The sequence below is a fragment of the Chamaea fasciata genome, unplaced genomic scaffold (genome assembly GCF_029207755.1).
Source record: "Chamaea fasciata isolate MVZ Bird 193981 ecotype frontalis unplaced genomic scaffold, bChaFas1.0.hap1 SCAF_1035, whole genome shotgun sequence".
NCBI lineage: Eukaryota > Metazoa > Chordata > Aves > Passeriformes > Sylviidae > Chamaea > Chamaea fasciata.
This window is the reverse complement of record NW_027095120.1, coordinates 14669-33233: the sequence shown is the minus strand read 5'-3', so window position 1 is coordinate 33233 and position 18565 is coordinate 14669. Positions and strand designations below refer to the sequence as shown.

Here is an 18565-nt window from a genome sequence, read left to right as displayed (position 1 = left end):
ACCCCCCTGCCAGGGGTCCGAACCCCCCCTGAGCCCCCAATTTCCTCCACAGCCACCGGAGATGGGAATCCCCGATGGGCCTGGTGAGTTTGGGGGTCCTTGAGTGGGATTAGGGGTCCCTTGGATGGGATTTGAGGGTTCCTGGGGTGTTTTGTGGGATCCTTTGGTCAGATTTGGCGTCCCGTGGTGTAGTTTGGGGGTCTCTGGGTATAGTTTGGGGGTCCCGGGGTGGTTTTTGAGGGTCCCAGGGTGGTTTTTGGGGGTCCCGGGGTTGTTTTTGGTGATCCCAGGGTGGTTTTTGGGGGTCCCGGGGTTGTTTTTGGTGATCCCAGGGTGGTTTTTGGAGGTCCCTGGGTTGTTTTTGGTGATCCCAGGGTGGTTTTTGGGGGTCCCAGGGTGGTTTTTGGGGGTCCCGGGGTTGTTTTTGGGGATCCCAGGCCCCCCATGAGGAAACCCTCACCTGTCTGACCCCCCCGTGGGGCCCAGGACCTGCAAAGGTGGAACCCCCTGGAGCCCCCGGGGGGAGAAGAGGACGGGATGTCCCAGAGGGGACGGTCTGAGGGGGCCTGGAGGGGCTTTTGGGGGCTTTTGGTCGGATTTTGGGGTGTCTGAGGCAAACCTCGATCCCTCCTCTAATTCCATCCCAGGATTCCATCCGGTTCTGCCCCCCGGGGGTCCCTAATGGGCTGATCCCCCCCCACGGGGGAATTCGGGAGGGGTCAGGAATCCAACCCTGGAATTTGGGGGCCGCAGTCGTTTTGGGAAAGACTCAAGGTAAGTTCTCATTTCCCCCCGAGGGTTTTAAATGGGGAAATCGATCACCCAGGGGCGGTTTTGGGGTGGTTTGGGGGTAATTTTGGGATAATTTTGGGGGGGTTTTGGGGTAATTTTGGGGGGTTTTGGGGTAATTTTTGGGGCGTTTGGGCCCCCCCGGGGTGATGACCACACGAATCTCGTTCGGCCGAAGCTGCTGTGGAGAACTCAAGGCCTGACCCGGGGAGGCTCCGACCCATTTCGGGGTCCCCAAATCCCCCCAAAATCCCCTTTAACCCCCTCCCCCTTCGTGCTTCAGGTGACTCCAGGCCTGGAACGCGCGGAGCCAGGTATGTAAATGAGGGGGCGTGGCCTCGCCGATGACATCACACCCCCCCAATTTTGGTGATGATGTCACTAGCTCACTTTGATCCCCCTGAAAACACCCGAACACCTGAAAAATTGGGGTGGAGGTCCCCGGAAAGGCTCCTGGGGGTGGCGGGGACCATCCTGACCCCCCCTTTGCTGTCCCACAGGTGCTGCAGGTGCCCAGGGCGGGGCTCAGGTGAGTTTGGGGGGATTTGGGGGTTTTTTTTGGGGGGTTTTGGGGTCTCCCCTTGCCGAGGATGAGGCGATACCGCCCCAGACTGAGCCCCGTGACTGAGTGGTTCCTCCTGAGGCGTTGGGGGGCTCCAGGGGGGAATTTGGGGGGTCCTGGAGGGGATTTGGGGGCTCCAGGGAGGGATTCGAGGCTTTGGAAGTGCCACAAATGTGATTTTTGGGCTGATTTTGGGGGGTTTTGGAGGCAATTTTCATTTATTTTGGGGGTTTTTGGAATGATTTTGGGAGGCGATATCCATGTGGTCAGGGGGTGATTTTTGGGCCGATTTTGGGCGTTTTGGGGGCGGTTTTCATTTATTTTTGGATTGATTTTGGAAAGGAGATTTCCATGAGATCAGGGGCTGATTTTTGGGTTGAATTTTGGGCTGATTTGGGGGTTTTGGGGGCGGTTTTCATTTATTTTTGGACTGATTTTGGAAAGGAGATTTCCATGAGATCAGGGGCTGATTTTCGGGCTGATTTCGGGGGTTTCAGCCCGATTTTTAAGGCAAAGCCAATTCCAGGGCTGACTTTGGGGCTCTCTGGTTCTCACAGGACTTCCACGACACTCTGAATTTTTTCTCCAGCTCGCGGATCTTCGCTGTCCTTCATCAAAACAAATAAAAATCGTTCTTTTCATTAAAAAACCCGGGATTTGTTTTTCTTTGGGGAGGGCGGGAGGAACCCCAGGGCCGGGGATCGCGGCGTCACACCTGAACAGAACTCAGCCCCGGAGTCCCGAATTCCTGAATTAAATCCCGGTTTTATTCCCAATTCTGGAATTCTGGTTGTTTTGGGCACCGTGAAGGATTTTGGGAACTTTCCCGCTCCCTCCTGTCCCCCCAAATTCCCCCCGAGCCCGCAGCATCGCCCTGGGGGCTGCTCTGGGGCGGGGCTGTTGGTATGCAAATGACGTGGATGTTTATGCAAATGAGCACCTGTTGCACTGACCAAACTGCGTGATGAGCTCATTCCATGGGCGTGGTTATGCTAATTAGTGCGTCATCGTGGTTTTTTGAGGGGTGTGGCGAATGCAAATCAGACTGCTCGGCCATCCAATCAGATCGGGAGGACAAGACTGAGGGGCGGGGCCTTTTGGCAGCGGGCGGCATCAGGGGAACGCAGCGCGAGGGGCGGGGTTATGCAGATGAAAAGGCGGGATATGCAAATCTGCCGCACGGCATGCTGGGAGCGCAATTTTGGGGCGATTTTCGGGATTTTGGGGGTCGGAGCGGTGGGGAGGGGAGCGGGAGGCGCGGGGGGAGATTCGGGAAGAGCTCGGGAAGGGACGGGGAGGGTAAAAACGGCGGCGCGGGGGTGGCCGTGACCGCGATAGGACACACCCACGGCCGCCATCGGGGCCTGTCGCGACAGTCGGCATCGCTTCTCGGCCTTTTGGCTAAGATCAAGTGTAGTATCTGTTCTTATCAGTTTAATATCTGATACGTCCTCGATGAGAGGACTTCATATTAAACGGATTTTTGGGCTCGGGAGTTGGACCCGGAGCTTGCTCCCTCCGCTCCGCGCATCGTCCGGTATTGCAGTGCCTCCGGGAACGGTGCACCCCCGCCGGGGGACCTTTCACTGGTGAAAAACAGATTTAAAACCATCGGAAAATCCCATAAAATTCCCCGGAAATTGGGATTTAAATTCCCGATGAGGTTCCGGGGAATTCCCGCCAAGTACCGGGAAACTCTCACCAAATTCCATTGAGTCCCCAATAAAATTCCCGTGAAATTTCAAATTTAAATTCCAGTTAAGTTCCTGTAAAATTCCCGCAAAGTACCGGGAAACTCTCACCAAATTCCATTGAATTCCCCAAGAAAATTCCCCTTAAATTGAAATTTAAATTCCTGTTGAGATCCCGTAAAATTCCCGCCAAGTACCGGGAAACTCTCACTGAATTCCCCAATAAAATTCCCGTGAAGTTCCAAATTTAAATTTCACGTTAAGTTCCCGTAAAATACCGTTAAACCCTCACCAAATTCCACTGAGTCCCCCAATAAAATTCCCAACAAAACTCCCCCTGAAGCTCCCACTGATTTTCCATCAACGCCCACCAAAGCTCCCATGAAATTCCAACTGAATTCCCACGAAATCCCCACGAAATCCCCCCAAAACAATCCCCATAAACCCCCCACAAAATTCCCGTAAAAAATCCTTTATTTTCTCCAAAAAAAACCCCCAAAATTCCGTTTATTGCTCCCAGCTGGGACGTTCCACACAGAGGCCGGGGCGTGGGGAGGATTCGGGGGTCCCAGGCCCCTCAAACCCCCGAGTTTTTCCTCTTCCTGCCCCTCCTGGGGGTGGGCACCGACTCCAGAGCGTCCCAGAGCTCGTCCCCCTCCTCATCCTTCGCGTCTTTTTGGGGAGGGGGCTCCTCCCGGGCCTGGGGGCGGGGCAGAAATCGGGGGTTAAAGGGTGGGGGGCGCCCCCAGCCCCCCCCAAATCCCACCCAGCCTTGGGGGTCTCACCTCCCAGTCCAGGTTTGTGTTCAGCAGGAGGCAGGTGAGGCGGGACTTCAGGTACACCTGGGGGGGGGATTTGGGGGGTTTTTGGGATCGATTTTGGGAGTTTGGGGGGTCCCAGAGGGTTTTTTAGGATATTTTGGGTTTTTTGGGATCATTTCAGGTGTTTGGGGGGTCCTGATGGGGATTTGGGGCGGTTTGGGGGGGCTCAGAGGGTTTTTTGGGATATTTTGGGGTTTTTCGGGATCATTTCAGGAGTTTGGGGGGTCCTGACGGGGATTTGGGGCGGTTTGGGGGGGCTCAGAGGGTTTTTTGGGATATTTTGGGGTTTTTGGGATCAATCTCAGGAGTTTGGGGGGGGTCCTGACGGGGGTTTGGGGGGAACCGTGGAGCTTTAGGCTTTTTTTTTGGGGGGAGGGGGGGATTTGGGGGGTCCCAGGTGGTTTTGGGGCGATTTGGGGGCTCCCAGCAGGTTTTAGGTGGGTTTAAGGGGTCCCCACAGGTTTGGGGGTGGCTTGGGGGTCGTTTCAGGGTCCCAGGAGGTCCCAGGGTTGTTTTGGGGGCGGTTTGGGGGTCGCAGAGAATTTGGGGTTGTTTTGGGGGCGGTTTGGGGGTCGCAGAGGGTTTGGGGTTGTTTTGGGGGCGGTTTGGGGGTCCCAGAGGATTTGGGGTTGTTTTGGGGGCAGTTTGGGGGTCCCAGAGGGTTTGGGGTTGTTTTGGGGGCGGTTTGGGGGTCGCAGAGGGTTTTGGGGGCGGTTTGGGGGTCCCAGAGGGTTTAGGGTTGTTTTGGGGGCGGTTTGGGGGTCCCAGAGGGTTTGGGGTTGTTTTGGGGGGCGGTTTGGGGGTCCCAGAGGGTTTAGGGTTGTTTTGGGGGCGGTTTGGGGGTCCCAGAGGGTTTTGGGGGCGGTTTGGGGGTCGCAGAGGGTTTGGGGTTGTTTTGGGGGCGGTTTGGGGGTCGCAGAGGGTTTGGGGTTGTTTTGGGGGCGGTTTGGGGGTCCCAGAGGGTTTAGGGTTGTTTTGGGGGCGGTTTGGGGGTCCCAGAGGGTTTGGGGTTGTTTTGGGGGCGGTTTGGGGGGTCCCAGAGGGTTTAGGGTTGTTTTGGGGGCGGTTTGGGGGTCCCAGAGGGTTTTGGGGGCGGTTTGGGGGTCGCAGAGGGTTTGGGGTTGTTTTGGGGGCGGTTTGGGGGTCGCAGAGGGTTTGGGGTTGTTTTGGGGGCGGTTTGGGGGTCCCAGAGGGTTTAGGGTTGTTTTGGGGGCGGTTTGGGGGTCCCAGAGGGTTTGGGGTTGTTTTGGGGGCGGTTTGGGGGTCCCAGAGGGTTTAGGGTTGTTTTGGGGGCGGTTTGGGGGTCCCAGAGGGTTTTGGGGGCGGTTTGGGGGTCGCAGAGGGTTTGGGGTTGTTTTGGGGGCGGTTTGGGGGTCGCAGAGGGTTTGGGGTTGTTTTGGGGGCGGTTTGGGGGTCCCAGAGGGTTTAGGGTTGTTTTGGGGGCGGTTTGGGGGTCCCAGAGGGTTTGGGGTTGTTTTGGGGGCGGTTTGGGGGTCCCAGAGGGTTTTGGGGGCGGTTTGGGGGTCGCAGAGGGTTTGGGGTTGGTTTGGGGGCGGTTTGGGGGTCGCAGAGGGTTTTGGGGGCGGTTTGGGGGTCCCACCTTGTCCCGCAGCCCCCCGTCGTGCAGGCGGTGCAGCCGCAGGAACCGGTCGAGGCCGACGGAGGCGACGAGGGGCAGGCGGGGGTGACACTGCAGCCCCCGGACCCCCCCCGAGAACCCCTTCAGGACCCTCAGCACCCGCCCTGGGGGCACGGGGGGGTCAGGGGGGCGCAGAGACCCCCGGGACCCCCCCAAAACAACTCCCAGGAACCACCAAACCATCCCCAAGGCCCAAAACCCCCCAGGACCCCCCAAAACCCCCCCGGGACCCCCAAAACCCCCCAGGACCCCCTCAACTCCCCCAGGACCCTGTCAGGACCCCCCCAGACCCCCCCAAATCCCCTAGACCCTCCCCCAGACCCCCCCAAATCCCCTAGACCCTCCCCCAGACCCCCCCAAATCCCCTGGACCCCCCCAGGCCCCCCCAAAATCCCCTGCCCCCCCCCGACGCCCCCCCCCTCACCTTTGCGCAGGTCGATCACGGCCACGTCCCCCCGGGCGCTGCCCACGACCACCGAGCTGGGGGACGGGGGGGGGTCGGTGAGAAACCCCCCAGGGCGCCCCAAATCCCCCTGGGGACCCCAAAACCCCCCAGGATCCCCCAAAATCCCCCCAGAACCCCCAAAACCCACCCTGGGGACCCCAAAACCCTCCCCCCAAAGCTTCTCAGAGCCTCCCAGGACCCCCCAAACCCCCTCAGGACCCCCCCAAACCCCTCCCAGGGCCCCCCAAACCCCTCCCAGGACCCCCCAAACCCCTCCCAGGGCCCCCCAAACCCCTCCCAGGACCCCCCAAACCCCCCCAGGACCCCCCAAACCCCTCCCAGGGCCCCCCAAACCTCCCCAGGCCCCCCAAAAATCCCTCCAGAACCCTCCAAAATCCCCCCAGGACCCCCAAAAATCCCTCCAGGACCCCCCAAACCCCCCCCCCCAGCCCCATAAATGCCCCCCAGACCCCCCCGAGACCCCCCCAGACCCCCCAGCACTGACGTGTCCCCGGGGGGCAGCGCCAGCGCTGTCAGCGGCGCCTCCCCGAAGGTGACATCGAGCACAGGGCGGCGCTGGGGCGTGGCCGGGTCGTAGAGACGCACCTGGACAGGTGAGATAAGGGGAGGGCACAGGTGAGGACAGGTGGGACAGGTGAGGGGGACGGCAGAGCCACCCCATCCCCGTCCAACAGCCCCTCAAGGGTCCCCAGTGTGGTCACCTGGGGCTGGGAGCTGCAGGTGACCCCCCCCAGGTGACCCCGATGACCCCAGGTGACCCCCCCCCCAGGTGAGCCCACCTGGCCGTGCCCCGTGCAGGTGACCCCAGGTGACCCCGATGACCCCCGTGACCCCCAGGTGACCCCAGGTGACCCCGATGACCCCAGGTGACCCCCCCCCCAGGTGAGCCCACCTGGCCGTGCCCCGTGCAGGTGACCCCAGGTGACCCCCCCCAGGTGAGCCCACCTGGCCGTGCCCCGTGCAGGTGACCCCAGGTGACCCCAATGACCCCAGGTGACCCCCCCCAGGTGAGCCCACCTGGCCGTGCCCCGTGCAGGTGACCCCAGGTGACCCCGATGACCCCAGGTGACCCCCCCAGGTGAGCCCACCTGGCCGTGCCCCGTGCAGGTGACCCCAGGTGACCCCGATGACCCCAGGTGACCCTCCCCCAGGTGAGCCCACCTGGCCGTGCCCCGTGCAGGTGACCCCAGGTGACCCCAATGACCCCAGGTGACCCCCCCAGGTGAGCCCACCTGGCCGTGCCCCGTGCAGGTGACCCCAGGTGACCCCGATGACCCCAGGTGACCCCCCCAGGTGAGCCCACCTGGCCGTGCCCCGTGCAGGTGACCACCCGCTGGGATCCCGGCAGGAATTGCAGGTCCCGATCCCAGACGGGGACGCGCAGATCCAGCCAGTCGTTCCTCACCTGGGGACGTGCGGGGACCTTTAGAAACACCTGGGGACCTTTGGGACCTTCGGGGACGTTTTGGGACCTTTGGGACGTTTTGGGACCTTCGGGGACGTTTTGGGACCTTTGGGGACTTTTGGGACCTTTGGGGACGTTTTGGGACCCCCAAGGAAGTTTTCGGGGTCCCACTCCCGTTCTTGGCCCTGAACAGGGGATTTGGGATATTCCAGAATTATTTTGGGGGTGTTTTGTGGGGTTTTGGGATTTTTTGGGGGTGTTTGGGGGTGTTTTGGGGGGTTTTTGGGGGGTTTTTGGGTGTTTTTGGGTGTTTTGGGGTGTTTTTTGGTGTTTGGGGGTCCCACTCCCGTTCTTGGCCCTGAACAGGGAGTTTGGGATATTCCAGGGTTATTTTGGGGTTTTTTTTGGTGTTTTGGGGTGTTTTTCAGTGTTTTTGGGGTGTTTTGGGGTGTTTTGGGGTGTTTTGGGTGTTTTTCGGTGTTTTGGGGTGTTTTGGGGTGTTTTGGGGGGTTTTGGGGTGTTTTGGGTGTTTTTCGGTGTTTTGGGGTGTTTTGGGGTGTTTTGGGGTGTTTTGGGGTGTTTTGGGGGGTTTTGGGTGTTTTTCGGTGTTTTGGGGGGTTTTTGGGGGGTTTTTGGGTGTTTTTGGGTGTTTTGGGGTGTTTTTTGGTGTTTGGGGGTCCCACTCCCGTTCTTGGCCCTGAACAGGGAGTTTGGGATATTCCAGGGTTATTTTGGGGTTTTTTTGGTGTTTTGGGGGGGTTTTGGGGTGTTTGGGGGTGTTTTTCAGTGTTTTTCGGTGTTTAGGGGGTGTTTTGGGGGGGCTTTTGGGTGTTTTTGGGTGTTTTGGGGTGTTTTGGGGGGTATTTGGGGGGTTTTTGGGGTGTTTTTGGGGTGTTTTGGGGTGTTTTTTGGTGTTTGGGGGTCCCACTCCCGTTCTTGGCCCTGAACAGGGGGTTTGGGATATTCCAGGGTTATTTTGGGGTGTTTTTCGGTGTTTTGGGGGTGTTTGGGGGTGTTTTGGGGGGGTTTTGGGGTGTTTTGGGGTGTTTTGGGGTGTTTTGGGGGTTTTTTGGGTGTTTTGGGGTGTTTTGGGGTGTTTTTTGGTGTTTGGGGGTCCCACTCACGTTCTTGGCCCTGAACAGGGGCTCCTGGGGCCGCTGCAGGTCCCACACCTTCAGCCCGTTCTCCTTGCCGCCCGTCCCCACCAGGTGAGGCCTCGCGGGGTCCTGACGCATCCGGCACAGCCCCGGGCCCGCCCGGAGCTCCTGGAGGGGCTGGGGACGGGCAGGGGTCACCCCAAAGCCCCGGGGACCCCCGAACCCCCCGAATCCCCCCCTAAATCCACCCCAAACCCTCCTCGAAACTGCCCCAAAAAAAAACCCCAAAATCCCCGCTCTGACCCCACCCGTGAGTCCCAAAAGGGGCTGGAATTGGGGAGGGGTCACCCCAAACCCCCGGGGAACCCCAAAACCCCCCCAACCCCCCCATAGACCCCCAAACCTCCCCAAACCCCCCAAATCCACCCCAAACCCCCCAAACCCGGATGGACCCCCCCCCCCCAGTCACCCCAAATATCCCCAAATCCCCCCAGATTCACCCCAAAAGGGCTGGAATTGGGGAGGGGTCCCTGGGTGACCCCAAATCCCCCCCAGAGCCCCCGGCCCCCTCCCCCAAAGCCCCCCACTCACCTCCTGGGCCTCATCTTCCCCCCAGACCCGAACCAGCCCCGACTCCACCGCAGTGACCACCGAGCTGGGGGGGATGGGGGGATTTGGGGGGATTTTGGGGGGATTTTGGGGGGGGCTCAATCCCCCCCAGACCCCCCCCCCCACCCCCCACAACCTTTCCAAGAATCCTTGGACACCCCCAGACCCCCCAGGACCCCCAGAACCCCCAAAACTCCTCCCCAATCCATCCCAGACCCCCCTGGGACCCCCCCAAACCCCCTCGGGGACCCCCAAAGACCCCCAGACCCCCCCGGGACCCCCAAACCTCCCCCCAAAAAGCCCCCCGAGCCCCCCCCGCCCCCCCGGGACCCCCCGTACCTGCCCAGCACCCCGAGGCCGCAGAAGGCGCCGTCCCCCCCCGGGCAGAGCCGCGCCGCCGTGAATTTCCCCTTCTCGGGGCTGAAAACGCTCAGGGAGCGATCCAGGGAGCCCACCAGGAGCTGGGGGAGGGGCAGGCAGGGGGTGGGGGGGGCTGGACACCCCCGGGACCCCCCGAACCCCCCAAAGCCCCCACAGAACCCCCCGGACACCCCAAACCAACCAGGACCCTCCAGGACCCCCCCGGGACCCCCCAGGACCACCCCAGGATCACCCCAAACGCCCCCCCGACCCCCCCAGGACCCCCCAGACCCCCCAGACCCCCCCCCCCCGACCCCCAGGACCCCCCAAACCCCCCAGACCCCCCAGGACCCCCCAGGACCACCCCAGGATCCCCCCAAACCCACCCCAGACCCCCCAAACCCTCCCCGGGACCCCCCAGAACCCACCGAACCACCCCTAAACCTCCCCCCAGGACCCCCCAGACCCCCCCCGACCCCCCAGGACCCCCCAGACCCCCCCCGACCCCCCAGACCCCCCCAGAACCCCCCAGGACCCCCCAAAGCCCCCACAGAACCCCCCGGACACCCCAAACCAACCAGGACCCTCCAGGACCCCCCCGGGACCCCCCAGGACCCTCCAGGACCCCCCCGACCCCCCAGGACCCCCCAGGACCCCCCCAGACCCCCCCCAGACCCCCCCCCGGACCCCCCAGACCCCCCCGCTGACCTCTGTCTGCGCGGGGTCCGCCCAGGCCAGGGCCGAGACCCCCCGGGCCCGGCTCAGCCCCGACCCCCCCACCAGGTTCGCGGCCTCTTTGCGCTGCAGGTTCACCCCTGGGGGGGGCAGGAGGGGATTGGGGGGGGGGGCGGGGTCTGGGGACTGCAGGACCCCCCCAAAACACCTCCAGGACCCCCCCCAAAAAAAACCCACAAAGGGTCTTTCCTGGGACCTCAGGAGCCCACCCGGGACCCCCCTAAAACCTCCCGGGAACCCCCCCGCGACCCTCAAAGCCCCCCCCAACCCCCCAGGGCCCCCCCAAACCCCTCAAAGCCCCCCCCAACCCCCCAGGGCCCCCCCAAACCCCTCAAAGCCCCCCCCAAACCCCCCAGGGCCCCCCCAAACCCCTCAAAGCCCCCCCCAAACCCCCCAGGGCCCCCCCAGACCTCCCCGGGCCCCCCCCGGGCCCCCGGAACTCCCTCGGAACCCCCCCGGATCCCCCTGGAGCGCCCTCCCGAACCCTCAGCCCCAGCCCGGAGACCCCCCCGAGCCCCCCGGGACCCCCCCCCGAGCCCCCCAAACCTTTGAGGGCTCCGGTCTCGGCCCCCACCCACACGTGATACACCCGCCTGGGCGCCGCCATCTTGCTCCGTCCGGGTCCGGCCCTGCCGAGCGTTCCGGCGCGGAAACCGCGAGCGCGGCGCGACCGTTCCGGGCAGAACAGTTCCGGCCGCTTCCCGGCATCCCCCCCGCGCGGGCGCGGTGATTTGCATAACCCCGCCTCTCGTGGGCGTGTCCCTCCCTCCCTCCGCGGCCATGGCGGAGCGGGAGGAGCGGCGCTTCGTGGAGCTGCCGCGGGACTCGGTGCGGCTGATGGCCGAGAGCGCCGGCGTGGAGCTCAGCGAGGAGGTGGCGGCGCTGCTGGCCGAGGACGTGTGCTACCGGCTGCGGGAGGCCACGCAGGTACCGGGGGTACCGGGGGGACCGGGGGTCACCGGGGGTCACCGGGGGTCACCGGGGTCACCGGGGGTCACGGGGGTCCCGGTCCCGGTTCCCTGGTGCTGATCCCGAACCGATCCCGCTCTCACTCCCGGTGCCGTTCCCGATCCCGGTCCCGTTCTTTCTCCCTTTCCCGATTCCATCCCAATTCCCGCCCCCGCTCCCATTTCTCTTCCTATTCCCGTCCCCGTTTTCCCCATTCCCAATGTTTCCGTCTCCGTTCCTCTTTCCCTGCTCCCATTTCTCCCATTCCCTTTTTCCCGTCCCCATTCCCGTTATTCTCTTTCCCCTTTTCCCATCCCCATTTCCCCTTTCCCCGCCCCGTTCCGACTCCCATTCCTCCCATTTTCCCCATTTATTTTCCCCATTTTTCCCATTTGTTTTCCCCATTTCCCCATTTTTTTCCCCATTTTCCCCATTTATTTTCCAACTCTTCCCGTTTATTTTCCCATTTTTCCCATTTTCCCCGGTTTCTTCCCGGTTTTCCCCAGAACAGTTCCCAGTTTCTCAAGCACACCCGGCGGCGCCGTCTCACCGTGGAGGATTTCAACCGAGCCCTGCGCTGGAGCAACGTCGAGGTGGGGACACCTGGGGACACCTGGGGACACTGGGGACACCTGGGGGACACCTGGGGGACACCTGGGAACACCTGGGGGACACCCTGGGGACACCCTGGGACACCTGGGGACACCTGGGGACACCTGGGACACCTGGGACACCTGGGGACACCCTGGGGACACCTGGGGACACCTGGGGACACCCTGGGGGACACCTGGGGACACCTGGGGACACCTGGGACACCTGGGACACCTGGGGACACCCTGGGGACACCTGGGGACACCTGGGGACACCTGGGACACCTGGGACACCTGGGGACACCTGGGGGACACCTGGGGGACACCTGGGGACACCTGGGGGACACCCTGGGGACACCCTGGGACACTCTGGGGACACCCTGGGGGACACCTGGGGACACCTGGGGACACCTGGGACACACCTGGGGACACCCTGGGGACACCTGGGGACACCCTGGGGACACCTGGGGACACCTGGGGACACCTGGGGACACCCTGGGGACACCTGGGGACAATGTGGGGACATCTGGGGACACCCTGGGGACACCTGGGGACACTTTGGTGGCACTGGGAGCGCTGGGGCTGGGCCCGATCCCTGCAGCCCCTCGGTGTCCCCAAATCCCCGGGGGGCCCCGGGGGAGGTGCCACTCTGGGGGGGTCCCCAAATGTCCCCGAGTGTCCCCCGAGTGTCCCCAGTGTCCCCCGAGTGTCCCCACTGTCCCCACTGTCCCCACTGTCCCCACTGTCCCCACTGTCCCCGCGCCCCAGGCGGTGTGCGGCTGCGGCTCGCAGGACTCGCTGCCCCTCCGGCCCCTCCGCGACGGGGATCTGTTCTTCCCCGAGGACCGCGAGGTGAACCTGGTGGAGCTGGCGCTGGCCACCAACATCCCCAAGGGCTGCGCCGAGACCGCCGTCAGAGGTGGGGCCGAACACACCTGGGGGGGCCGAACACACCTGGGGGGGGGAAATACACCTGGGGGGGACAAAGACACACCTGGGGGGGACAAAGACACACCTGGAGGGGACAAAGACACACCTGGGGGGGCCGGAACACACCTGGGGGGGGGAAATACACCTGGGGGGGACAAAGACACACCTGGGGGGGACAAAGACACACCTGGGGGGGACAAAGACACACCTGGGGGGGCCGAACACACCTGGGGGGGACAAAAACACACCTGGGGGGGCCGAACACACCTGGGGGGGACAAAAACACACCTGGGGGGGCCAGAACACACCTGGGGGGGACAAAGACACACCTGGGGGGGACAAAAAACACACCTGGGGGACAAAAATACACCTGGGGGGGACAAAGACACACCTGGGGGGGACAAAACCACACCTGGGGGGGACAAAGACACACCTGGGGGGGACAAAACCACACCTGGGGGGGACAAAGACACACCTGGAGGGGCCGGAACACACCTGGGGGAGCCGGAACACATCTGGGGGGGCGGAACACACCTGGGGGGGACAAAGACACACCTGGGGGGGACAAAGACACACCTGGGGGGGCCGAACACACCTGGGGGGGACAAAAACACACCTGGGGGGGCCAGAACACACCTGGGGGGGACAAAGACACACCTGGGGGGGACAAAAAACACACCTGGGGGACAAAAATACACCTGGGGGGGACAAAGACACACCTGGGGGGGACAAAGACACACCTGGGGGGGACAAAACCACACCTGGGGGGGACAAAGACACACCTGGGGGGGACAAAACCACACCTGGGGGGGACAAAGACACACCTGGAGGGGCCGGAACACACCTGGGGGAGCCGGAACACATCTGGGGGGGCGGAACACACCTGGGGGGGACAAAGACACACCTGGGGGGGACAAAGACACACCTGGGGGGGCCGGAACACACCTGGGGGGGACAAAAACCACACCTGGGGGGGCCGGAACACACCTGGGGGGGCGGAACACACCTGGTGGGGACAAAGACACACCTGGGGGGGCCAGAACACACCTGGGGGGGACAAAGACACACCTGGGGGGGACAGAAACACACCTGGGGGGGACAAAGACACACCTGGGGGACAAAAATACACCTGGGGGGGACAAAAACACACCTGGGAGCCCCAAAATAACAACTGGGACCCCAAAAGTCCATCCTGGGACCCCCAGATTCCCCCGGGACCCCCCAGGTGGGGCGGGGTCTCAGCCTCTCTGTCCCACAGTTCACGTCTCCTACCTGGATGGCAAAGGGAACCTGGAGCCGCAGGGAGCAGGTCGGGAACGAGCCCCGGAAACCCCGGGACCCCCCAAAACCCCCCGGGACCCCCCAAAACCCCCCGGGACCCCCAAAAAACCCCCGGGACCCCCCAAAACCCCCCGGGACCCCCAAAAAACCCCCTGGGACCCTCCAAAACCCCCTGGGACCCTCCAAAACCCCCTAAGACCCCCCCAACCCCCCCGGGACCACCCCAGGACCCCCCAAACCCCCTGGGGACCCCCCGGGACCCCCCAAACCCCCCGGAACCCCCCAAAAAACCCTGGGACCCCCCAAACCCCCTGGGGACCCCCCCAAGTCCCCCGGGACCCCCAAGAACACCCTGGGGACCCCCCCAAAGGCCCCGGGACCCTCAGGAATCCCCCGGGACCCCTCCCCAGACACCCTCGGGACCCCCCAACACCTCCAGGGACCCCCAAAAACCCCCCAAGACCCCCCAGCCCCCCCCCCCGGGGGTTTTTTGGGGGGTCCCCCCCTGCCCGGCCCCCCCGGCCCCCCCGGGGGCGGGGTTGGTCATTTGGGGTCCCCCCGCAGTGCCCAGCGCCGTGTCCTCGCTCACCGACGACCTGCTCAAGTATTACCAGCACGTCACCCGGGCCGTGCTGGGCGATGACCCCCACCTGATGAAGGTGGGTTTTTGGGGGGGGGGGGGGGGCTGCTGCCCTGACCCCTGACCCCCGACCCCTGACCCCCCTGCGCCCCCCCTGCCCCCCCAGGTGGCGCTGCAGGATCTCCAGAGCAACCCCAAGATCGCGGCGCTGCTGCCCTACTTCGTCTACGTGGTCAGTGGGGTGAGTTGGGGGGGTCCTGGGGGGTTTGGGGTGAGTTTGGGGTGAGTTTGGGGGGTCCTGGGGTGAGTTTGGGGTGAGTTTGGGAGGTCCTGGGGTCACTCTTGGAGGGTTTGGGGTGAGTTTGGGGAGTCCTGGGGGGGTTTGGGGTCGGTTTGGGGGGTCCTGGGGGGGTTTGAGGAGTTTTTGACCCCCCCAGACCGCTCGGCACTTTCAGAACCACCTCCTGAAACCCCCAGACCCCTCCCAGGACCCCCCAGACACTCCCGACCCCTCCCAGGACCTCCCTGATCCCTCCCTGACTCCCCCAGATCCCCCAGACCCCTCCCAGGACCCCCCAGACCCCTCCTAGGACCCCCCAGACGCCCCAGACCCCTCCCCAGGATCCCCCAGACCCCTCCTAGGAGCCCCCAGACCCCCCCAGACCCCTCCCAGACCCCCCTGACCTCTCCCCAGGATCCCCCAGACCCACCCAGACCCCTACCAGGACCCCCCAGACACTCCCGACCCCTCCCAGGACCCCCCAGACCCCCCCCGAGCCCGCTGACCGCCCGCCGGCGCGCCCCCCGCGCAGGTGAAGTCGGTGAGCCACGACCTGGAGCAGCTGAGCCGGCTGCTGCAGGTGGCGCGGAGCCTGCTGCAGAACCCCTTCCTGTGCCTGGGCTCCTACGCGGGCAGCCTGGTGGGCTCGGCGCTCTACTGCGTGCTCGAGCCGCTGGCCGCCTCCATCAACCCCCTCAACGACCACTGGACCCTGCGCGACTACGCCGCGCTGCTGCTGGGCCGCATCTGCTGGTGGGCCCGGGGGGGGTCTGGGATGGGGGACCCTGGGGGGCTGGGGGGGTCGGGAGGGTCCTGGGAAAGGTCTGGGGGTGTTTGGGAGGTCCTAGGTGGGGTCTGGGGGATCTAGGGTGGGGGTCTGGGGGTGTTTGGGGGGTCCTAGGTGGGGTCTGGGGGGGTCGGGGGGATCTAGGATGGGGGTCTGGGGGAATCTGGGGATGTTTGGGGGGTCCTAGGTGGGGTCTGGGGGGGTCGGGGGGATCTAGGATGGGGGTCTGGGGGGATCTGGGGGTGTTTGGGGGGTCCTAGGTGGGGTCTGGGGGGGTCGGGGGGATCTAGGATGGGGGTCTGGGGGTGTTTGGGGGGTCCTAGGTGGGGTCTGGGGGGGTCGGGGGGATCTAGGGTGGGGGTCTGGGGGTGTTTGGGGGGTCCTAGGTGGGGTCTGGGGGGGTCGGGGGGATCTAGGATGGGGGTCTGGGGGGGTCTGGGGATGTTTGGGGGGTCCTAGGTGGGGTCTGGGGGGCTCGGGGGGATCTAGGATGGGGGTCTGGGGGGGTCTGGGGATGTTTGGGGGGTCCTAGGTGGGGTCTGGGGGGGTCGGGGGCCCTCAGTGGTTGGGAGGCATCTGCTAGTGGGTGCGGGGGGCGGCCGTGGTGGGGCTGGGGGGGTTGGAGGGAGTCCCGGGGGTCTCAGTGCCCCCTCCCCGCAGGAGCCACGGCGAGCTGGTGCGGGGGCTCTGGGGGGTGTCCCGGGGCTCTGGGGGGTGTCCCGGGGCTCTGGGGGGTCCCGGGGGTCTCGGGGGTGTCCCGGGGGTCTGGGGGGTCCCGGGGGTCTCGAGGGTGTCCCGGGGGTCTCTGGGGGGTCCCGGGGCTCTGGGGGGGTCCCGGGGTCTCAGTGCCCCCTCCCCGCAGGAGCCACGGCGAGCTGGTGCGGGGGCTGTACCAGCAGATCCTGCTCTCGCTGCAGAAGGTCCTGGCCGATCCCGTTCGGCCGCTCTGCTCGCACTACGGCGCCGTGGTGGGGCTGCACGCCCTGGGCTGGAAGGTCGGGGGGCTCGGGGGGGTCCCCGGGGGGTGCTGGGGGGCTGAGAGGTGTCGGGGGCGGCTAAAGGGGGTTTGGGGGTGTCCCACGGGGGGGCCTGGGCGGGTCTGGGGGCTTCATGGGGGCTTTGGGTGGTCTGGGGGCTCCATGGGGGGTTTGGGGGTTCCATGGGGGGGTTTGGGTGGTCTGGGGGCTCCATGGGGGGTTTGGGGGTCCCATGGGAGGTTTGGGGGTCCCATGGGGGGTTTGGGTGGTCCTGGGGGGTCCCAGACCGTGTCCCCCCGTTTTCAGGCCGTGGAGCGGGTGCTGTACCCCCACCTCCCCACGTACTGGCCCAACCTGCAGGCCGTGCTGGACGATTACTCCGTGTCCAACGCTCAGGTCAAGGCCGACGGCCACAAGGTCTACGGCGCCATCCTGGTGAGGCCGGGGGGGCATTTCTGGGGGGGGGTCCCGCCGCCCCCCAACATCCCTGTGACCCCCCGGGGGGGTCCCGCCGCCCCCCAACATCCCTGTGACCCCCCGGGGGGGTCCCGCCGCCCCCCAACATCCCCGTGACCCCGCCGTGTCCCCAGGTCGCCGTGGAGCGGCTGCTCAAGGCCAAGGCTCAGCAAGCCCCGGGCTTTGGGGGTCCCGAGGGGTCCCCCCGGCACAGCCCCCCCGGCCAGGAGCCCCCCCCGGAGCTGGCCTCGGGCCGCCCCTTGTTAGCGGCGGGGGGGGGCGGCGGCAGCGGCCCCGCCGCCTCTTCCTCCTCCTCCTCCTCCTCCTCTTCCTCCTCCTCCTCCTCCTCCTCCTCCTCGTCGTCGTCGCCGCCGTCGCCGCCGTCGCTGCGGGACATGTACCGCGAGCTCTACGACTTCTTCGGGGACAGCCTGGCCGCCCGCTTCGGCACCGGCGGCCCCGCCGAGGCGCCGAGCCCCCCGGGGGCGGCCGAGGGCGCCCGCCAGGAGCCGCCGGCCGAGGGCGCGGCCCGCAAAATGCCGCAGCTCACCAACGCCACGGTGAGCCCGAGGGACGAGGAGCCGCCGGCGGCGCGCCCCCGCCGCCCCCCGAGCGCCGGGCCCCCCTCCCCGAGCCCGCGGAGCCCCCCGGACCCCCTCCGCCCACCGGCCCGGAGCTCGGGACGTCTTCCAGAAATGTCGTTTCTCCCCTCGGGGACCTCCCCGCTTCTCTTTCGTGATCGCGGGGCGGCAGACGGGCCGGCGCTGCCCCGGCAGGAGGTTCCAGACGAGCTTCCCGCAGCCCGCGGCCGCCGCGCTGGGCTCCCGCTACGCGCAGCGCCTGCCCATGATCGGCCGCACGGCGCGGGCCCCGCGGCGCTGGCCCCGGGCCCAGTACTCGCTGCTGCTGCCGCTCTGAGCCCGCGGCCGGACAGGAGCCTGGGGGGCCGCAAAGGGCCTGGCCTGGGCGGTGGATGGTGTGCAGTGGTCAATAAAAGGGCATGGGCTGGGCAGTGAGTGGTGTGGGGTGGTCAATAAGGGGTGTCCAGTGGTCAGCAGAGGGTTTGGTGGGCAGTGAGTGGTGTGGGGTGGTCAATAAGGGGAGTCTAGTGGTGAGCGGAGGGTTTGGTGGGCAGTGAGTGGTCAATAAGGGGTGTCCAGTGGTCAGCGGAGGGTTTGGTGGGCAGTGAGTGGTGTGGGGTGGTCAATAAGGGGAGTCCAGTGGTCAGCGGAGGGTTTGGTGGGCAGTGAGTGGTGTGGGGTGGTCAATAAGGGGTGTCCAGTGGTCAGCGGAGGGTTTGGTGGGCAGTGAGTGGTCAATAAGGGGAGTCCAGTGGTCAGTGAAGAGGGCTGGGTGGTCAGTGAGTGGGTGTGGTGGGCGGTGGATGGTGTGCAGTGGTCAATAAAAGGGCATGTGGTGGGCAGTGAGTGGTGTGGGGTGGTCAATAAGGGGTGTCCAGTGGTCAGCGGAGGGATTGGAGGGCAGTGAATGGTGTGGGGCGGGCAGTGAAGAGCCTGGTGGGCCGGAAAGGGCGTGGGGTGGGCGGTGGATGGTGTGGGGTG

General features: G+C 65.1%; 2 protein-coding genes and 3 non-coding genes across 5 annotated transcripts; 4 read left to right on the top strand and 1 right to left on the bottom strand.

Moving 5' to 3' along the window:
• The first annotated feature begins 439 nt into the window (after positions 1 to 439).
• Positions 440 to 565, top strand: LOC136284519 (small nucleolar RNA SNORD22). Its single transcript, XR_010719226.1, has one exon. It is a non-coding gene; the product is annotated as a small nucleolar RNA SNORD22 (small nucleolar RNA).
• Positions 566 to 1369: 804 nt separating this feature from the next.
• LOC136284518 (small nucleolar RNA SNORD31) lies at positions 1370 to 1437 on the top strand. Its single transcript, XR_010719225.1, has one exon. It is a non-coding gene; the product is annotated as a small nucleolar RNA SNORD31 (small nucleolar RNA).
• A 1295-nt stretch (positions 1438 to 2732) lies between these two features.
• LOC136284517 (U2 spliceosomal RNA) lies at positions 2733 to 2922 on the top strand. Its single transcript, XR_010719224.1, has one exon. It is a non-coding gene; the product is annotated as a U2 spliceosomal RNA (small nuclear RNA).
• A 583-nt stretch (positions 2923 to 3505) lies between these two features.
• On the bottom strand, positions 3506 to 10963 carry LOC136284516 (WD repeat-containing protein 74-like). Its single transcript, XM_066174858.1, has 11 exons — positions 10721 to 10963; positions 10148 to 10254; positions 9419 to 9540; positions 9062 to 9125; positions 8498 to 8647; positions 7272 to 7373; positions 6453 to 6553; positions 5927 to 5982; positions 5464 to 5606; positions 3828 to 3884; positions 3506 to 3742 (listed from the first exon to the last, which is right to left on the bottom strand). Exons 1-11 carry the CDS (start codon positions 10779 to 10781, stop codon positions 3620 to 3622), a joined length of 1086 nt encoding a protein of 361 aa, XP_066030955.1. The 5' UTR covers positions 10782 to 10963; the 3' UTR covers positions 3506 to 3619.
• Positions 10928 to 18015, top strand: TAF6L (TATA-box binding protein associated factor 6 like). Its single transcript, XM_066174857.1, is given in 11 exon segments — positions 10928 to 11101; positions 11629 to 11715; positions 12481 to 12631; positions 13901 to 13951; positions 14488 to 14582; positions 14670 to 14744; positions 15316 to 15536; positions 16433 to 16565; positions 16854 to 16982; positions 17138 to 17595; positions 17597 to 18015. Coding segments are annotated over 11 exon segments (1872 nt in total). The 5' UTR covers positions 10928 to 10954; the 3' UTR covers positions 17922 to 18015.
• The last annotated feature ends 550 nt before the right edge of the window (positions 18016 to 18565 follow it).